The sequence below is a fragment of the Triticum aestivum genome, chromosome 5B (genome assembly GCF_018294505.1).
Source record: "Triticum aestivum cultivar Chinese Spring chromosome 5B, IWGSC CS RefSeq v2.1, whole genome shotgun sequence".
NCBI lineage: Eukaryota > Viridiplantae > Streptophyta > Magnoliopsida > Poales > Poaceae > Triticum > Triticum aestivum.
In genome coordinates, this window is record NC_057807.1 from 683,439,839 (window position 1) to 683,446,668 (window position 6,830).

General features: G+C 49.1%; 1 protein-coding gene across 1 annotated transcript; it reads right to left on the reverse strand.

Annotated features, from left to right (window-relative positions):
* Positions 1-1,847: 1,847 nt before the first annotated feature.
* On the reverse strand, positions 1,848-3,348 carry LOC123117642 (zinc finger protein STAR3). The gene has a single exon (XM_044538357.1). It carries the CDS (start codon positions 3,273-3,275, stop codon positions 2,025-2,027), a length of 1,251 nt encoding a protein of 416 aa, XP_044394292.1. The 5' UTR covers positions 3,276-3,348; the 3' UTR covers positions 1,848-2,024.
* Positions 3,349-6,830: the final 3,482 nt, after the last annotated feature.

Here is a 6,830-nt window from a genome sequence, read left to right on the forward strand (position 1 = left end):
AATCCTGAAAGAATCCGCTAATTTTTCGGCCTCAGGCGAGTGAGAGGTTGAATTTCAATCAGGTTGACAAAGAAAAGGATGAAAGATGGAGATGAAGTAGGAACCGGGAGTTGTGATACATATCTTGTGGACCATGGCGTGTTGAAGAAGGTGACCAAGTCCTGAAGACGGGGTTGTTCCTATCGAGCGCTGCCGCTAGCCATGTCGGCCTACCTCACCGCTTGCTCTTTCATGCCCTGCGCATTGCTGTCGCTGGATGGTAATTGCCGCCACAAGAGAAAGGGAGAAAGATGGAGAGATGGGCTGGGCATGTGGCACGGTGCTGGACTGGCAGTGTCGGTGCAACTGTGTGGTGCTGAGGAGGCGGTGGTGGGTCGGGCTGGCGGCCCTGTGCGGTGGTCTATCACTTTGACAGGCATGGATAGTCAGTCGCATCACTAATTTTCCTTATACAAAATGTACATCAGCGACAGGTTGAAGTGAGCACGTCATGAACCCATGGGCATATGAACTCGCTTAAAAAAATGCATTTTAAACATGTTTACAATGTTAAAAATTCCAAAACAAAATTCTACGCATACATCTTCGCAACATGTGTGCGCAGCACAAAGTTTTGTGTTTTTTATTTTTCCTCCACGAAAAAGACAAATTTCAGTGCTCCTAAATATCATTCCATGATACATGTTTTTTGTCTGTTTGCACCGGCTAAAGAAAAGGTTGCTTTTCTGCGAAACTTTTTGCGTGCCCATAGAATGTGAAGATGTATGCATGAATTTATTTTCTCGAGATCTTTTTGGCATTTAGGAATGAGTTTTGTTTAAGTGGGTTCATATGCCCATGAGTTCATCCATATAGTGTTCCGTCAGGTAACCCATTCTTTCCCTATACCTGATGTACATTAGCTGTGAACCAACATATGGTCGGATGATTAGGAGGACAGTGGTATTTCAAGCCCATCAGGGTTTAAGTACCGGTATTCGCATTTTTCTAGATTTATTTCATAACTTTCGGCGATGCATGTTCAGTGGGAGATGACGTCCCCATCGAGAACAAGGCACCTATAGTGATTTTGTCAATCTCACCATGATATGTTGGCTCAGTCTCTCGGAGGCGCTCATAAGGATAGGGTGTGTGTTCATAGAGATGTCAGATGAGTGTATGCGTGTGTATATGAGCGCGTGTGTCTACACCGTGTTAGAAAACTAAATGTACAATAGTTACACGTAACTTTTTTCACCTAAAAAAATAAATGACACATAACCCACAAAGCGTTGGACACATGTTATTGGATGGTTGACCCAAGCGGCAAAGAGTACCACAAGTCCAACACTAATAGACGTGGTCCATTTTGATCCTCTCAGCCGGAGCGCTCACAGCTCTCACATTCGAGGGAGCTTAGATACTCTAGTGATATAAGACGTTTAGTGACCAAAAACGTCTTGTATTCGTTTACAGAGGAAGTATATATCTTCCTGCAAGGTAAACTTGAAATTGCATAACTCTAGTCGCTGTAGAAGCTTATTTGATGATTATGATTATCAGATATGATGAACATGGAAGTCTGACCTCTGAACTACTCCCCTCGTTTCATAATGTAAAACTTTTTTGACACTAGTGTAGTGTCAAAAAACGTCTTACATTATGAAACAGAGGGAGTACTTAATAATGTTGTGCCAGTTGACACATCAATGCCTGCAACTGAAGCAAGTCCCAAATTTCCCCAGCCAAACCCGAGTAACTTGGCAAAAGTTGCCATTCCAGCCTAATGCTTTCCTTAAGTGCAGTTGGATCAATGTACAGTTGGATCATTATCTGTCACTTTAGCATCTCAATTCCCTTCAGATAAATATAAATAAATCAATGTCATCGTCATGGTGGTTGCTGAATTGCAGGAGTAGAAATATTTGTCTAATCCGTTCAACAGTTTGCTAATTGCTGTGCATGCTAGTGCTCCCTTTGGTTTAAAATTAATCTCCTTATCCAAAGAAAAAAAAAATCTAGTTATTCATCAGGCTGAGAGAGTATCAGAAATTGAAGTCCATTGCAACTGCTCCCAAGAGGTCGAAGCCATCAAAGTCACAGAAGTCAATGCCGACTGGGGAGGAGAGCTTTGCTCTGACGTCATCAATGCCCCCTTTGGCGCCGGAGCAGCTGAGACCATCGAGCATCTGACCGGAGAAGCTCTGGTCCACCACGTTCAACGCTTCGCTGCCGGCCGGAAGCGGCTGAGTGGAGCCGGGCACGATGCTGTCAATGGCGGTCGTGGTGGCCGTGGCGGCGGTGCAGTGGCCGGTGGCTTCGTCGTCGCTGGGCGGCAGAGCGGGCGTGTGGCCGCCGTCGAAGATGGCGACGTGGGCGAAGAGCTTGTCCTTCCTGGAGAAGGAGACGCCGCAGGAGCAGACCCATCGGTCGCGGCCGCAGTGCTTCTCGTGGGTGCGGAGGTCGGCGAGGACGGAGAAGCGCTTGACGCCGCAGCGGCGGCAGACGTGGCTCTTGTCGCAGTGGCTCCGGCGGTAGTGGTTCTTGACGCAGACGGGGGTCTTGAGCGGCTGGAAGTCCCGGTGCTCCCTGTTGCGCTTGCACCCGGCGTAGGGGCATGAGTAGAAGAAGCGCCTCCCGTTCGCCGGCGTTGGAGAGCCGGGCCTGGCGAGCGCGCCGGGCGCCTTGTACTGGTCGCCGTGGCCGCGCATGTGCATGCGCAGGTTGGCGTCGCGCTTGAACCCCTTGCCGCACACCTTGCAGCAGTGCGCGTGCGGCGCCAGGATCTCCTCCTTCTCGATCTGCACCACCTCGTACGGCCCATCCCCTTCCTCCTCCTCCTCGCCGCCGGCATCGGCGTGGTCGTCGGAGTCGTCGTGGGTGGCGTTCGACAGCGACGGCGACCTCTCCTCGCAGCGCTCGAACGTGAACGCGTCCGCCGCGCCGACACCGTTGCCGGTGCCGGAGTCGGAGGCGAGGTCGTTGGCGATGGAGACGAGCTGCACGATGATGCAGCGGAGCTCGGCGGAGACGATGGCGCGCTGCTGCTGCTGGTGGCGCGGCGTGGAGCAGAGGATCCCGCGGAGGTGCCCGATCTTGTGCTCCAGGAAGGTCAGGTACGTGGTGAGCGCCGCGCTCGGGTCCGACCGATGCTCCCCCGCCTCCTGGCCATGCCGGCTCTGCTCGTGCCCAATCCTCTCGAGATCGCAGGCCTCCATGCCCCCAGTCCCCCTCTGATGATTGGGCTGAAGGTACAAGTGATTATTACCGTCGAAATGATCGGAGCTGCACATCATGGAGACGTGGACTCTGTTTCTCTGCTTTTGCCGGCGGTGAAGTGATGTGAAGTAGTCGTTGTAGTAGTTCGTGTGTGGAAGGATGTGTGGCTTTGAGCTTAGCCAGTGGAGCTGGTTATATATGTGCATGGGGATCGATCGAGCTTGCGTGGGTGGGCTCCATGGCGGCGCCGTGGCGCAGGTGGAAGAAAGGCGGGAGGCGACAGCGAAGGGTGGAGAAGATGAAGATGACGGAGCGGGGCCGCACATGCTTGCATCTGTCAATGCGCACGGGCTGACCGGTCCATGATGGGCTCCTGGCCCTTGGGGCACTGCCTTGCGCCACGAAAGCGACGCCATCTTGCCCCTTTCCAACCACAGAAGATCATAAGCCTAGAGCCCAGCGCGCTGCGTCGAAGCTTGACTTCGAGAGTGATGGATCGTCCCTTGAATCCATCAGCTTGGTAAGTGATGTAGTATTATTGATCTAAAATTGCCATAAATCTTTAAGATTCGTCATAGCCTGCGAAGGTTGGAGTAATCTTTTGCAACGAGTACTCCTCAACTAGTGATTTCGACAAAAACGGCCGAGGCAAAACACAAAGTAAGAATCAGCATATTGGCAGCCCCCCCTCCTCCCCCCCCCCCCCTATCATGTGAATTTTGTCCATGGGACAGTTTTTTTTTCAATCTCAAATTGGACAAAGTAAGAAACCGCAATACCAGTGCACAAAGGTTGAGCACGACGGTTGTTACATGTCGAGGCTCTCGGGCACGGACGCGGCGAGATTTTGGACGAAGAAGAGCACTTCGGCGAGGGTAGGGACGATTCCAACGGCGACTATTCTCGTTGTGGGCGGCGATACCAACAGAAGTGCCTCAATTTCGTCGAAGATGCCCAAAACTATGATAAGCATCAAGGCAGACTTCCATGTGGGTGTCCCACCTGATGCTTATCATTATTTCAAGTAATGGTGTTCATCCAACTCCTCCCTGTCCTCCTCGGCGATGAGGGTGGTTGCCTCTTCTCCTTCAAGAGCGGCACCCAGTCCAACCGCGGGGAGGGAAGTGGGGGTTGTGGCTAGAGGAGACATGAGTCGAGGTTGTGGGTGGAGGAGAGGAAAGTGAAGGATGTGGGGTGGCAGGGATAAGAGCTATTTGTACATGACGAGATCATTTTATAGCTACAAGCGACGGAAAAATGTGGCGCGATTAGCCGCAGGCGGTTGGCACGCAGGTGACCGCCATTAATTCGGCATGGATAGAAGTTGGGTCGCACGGGAGGACGAGTAAGGAGGTGAAACTTCCCTCTCCAGTGAGTGGTTAGCAAATGAAGCGTCCTCCAACCAAGCGCCCAAGAACCTTCAAATATGGACGCCTGCATGCCGGATATGGCGCGCCCTCGTTTACTATAGCGACTAGGTGATGAATGGCGACTCTGCTAGAATGGTTTTTGGGCCAAAATCATCACATCGCCCGTTACTATCCCGATCAGCCATGTATGGTGACTCTGCTAGAGTTGCTCTACCGTACGATGAAATATTCAGGATTCCCATCTTGAAATACTTTTTACCATGAAGCTGCAGCAAATATTCACACAAAATTCAAACCCAATTCAGGTTATTTGTTGGAAATCCAGCTACAATGGCAGAATAATTATATGTAACTTGACTAAGTATATAATTAGGATAAGTTGACTTTGTGGGAAAAGGAATGGTTGAAGGAGGAAAATGAAAAAAGGACGGCCATTGAGTCTTAGTTTAATGACCTAGAACAATTTACTCAAAATAAACTTTCAGATGAGTAGCATTAAATTGATCAAACTAGTATATTTTGGATTTTCTGGAAATTCTTGGTTTTTTTCGAAGAGGCATCCATGGTTACCGAGCTCCGGCTCAGAGATGAGCCAGTAGGGCACGAGCTCGCCCCATGCCCCCCCTCCCGCCCCTCCATATGAACTTCTTTGCTCCATGCCTGGCCCGACTTGACACCGCTAGAATTGCGGCGGGATCCGATGACATGTACTTCCTTTTTTAGTGATCTAAATGTTATTATATTAGTTTACAAAGGGAGCACAATATTTGATAAAGTAGACATATCTGAGCAGCTTATACATTTATACATGACCAACTTCTAGAAATTAAAGAGAGAGAGAAAAAAAGACAAACAGGGTGTTTTCTACAAGTATACAGCTTGGCTGGCAGGAAGGGAATAACCAGAAAGCGATGACAAACGAAACGGACATGCAACAGTGTGTAGAGTGTGTGCATGGCGAAACACAAGCGCGCTTCGTCCTTGCTGTTCCGTGCTGTTGGTGCGTAAACTACTCCCTGGCTCGGTTTGAAGGCCAACAAGGAAAAGTTCCCGCCTGCCTAGTTTGCCCTTTTGGGCCACGGAGCGCCATTATCCCACAGGGATTAATTCACCACGTGACTGTTTAACTACCGGCTCGCTATGTATGTAGCACGTGTGCGATTAATCACTAGTAGTAGTAGTAGTACTGTCTACTGCTATCCTGGTCCATCTTGTGCGTAATATTACATCCGTTTTAAAATATACGACGTTTTGGTAGACGGAGTTAGTACTGAGTTTCACAAATGTTTGAAAAACATCTAACATTAGTGTGCAGTACCATTTAGCTCAACTAACATAATTAATTACCATGCTGTTGCCTACATGTAAAAAGTGCGTACGCAGTTCGGCGGATCACTTGCGCGTCAGCTTGATCGATCATGCTACGTGTATGATTCCGTGACTCCGTCTACACTGGGAGACCGATTCAACCCACCTAACTACATTTTTCTATGTCCAGCTATACTTTGGGGAGTGTGGTGGATGTACGTGGACCTGTCTCTTTCAGAACCTCCCGAAGTCTACACATCACACCTCATCAGTGACGATTGCGCACGATAGCTGCGCTCAGCTCGATCATCATACTACTAGTTCAAAAACGTACCCGTCACCAGCACAAGTTCCCAGCCAGCTTGTGTAATACTTAGTAATTATCAAGGACTTGACGCGTTCGCCGGGTGCTATTTAGTTCGTCGTTATCATGAAGTAAACACCCGGCTACAAGATGACAAGCAAAAAGATGTCGGCAAGTAGGGGTCCCAAGCGTGATGATCAGAGCTAGATGGTAACTAGGAGATTAGGGACATGATGTTTTACCAAGGTTTCGGACCCCCTATGTCATGCTTCTTATATATTGATTGTAATGCGGGCACAAAATACATATTAATCTACCTCGAGATCATATAACTTTGTTTAAGCTCTAAACCTTCCATATGAATGTGCCCCTACATACTAAACCTACGGCTTATATAGACGCGCGAGGGGGAAGGGGTACCTATGGTTTACAAATGGGGGGTTACAACCTTAGAGATATGCATGGCAGTTTAAGTATGCTTGAAGTGAATGGCTATATGAGAGATCTGAATGTATGGGCTCTAGTGGTGACAAATTTCACAAAGATCTGAATGTATAGGCTCTAGTGGTGCCAAATTTCGCTCCTCCGCGGCTGTATGAGACTTGGGCGGTTGCTTAGTTTGCACACAATTTTGGCACTTAGATCCTTTG

Excerpts from the sequence above, each read along its gene's own strand:
- LOC123117642 (XM_044538357.1), bottom strand. The coding sequence starts at position 3,275 with ATGATGTGCAGCTCCGATCATTTCGACGGTAATAATCACTTGTACCTT.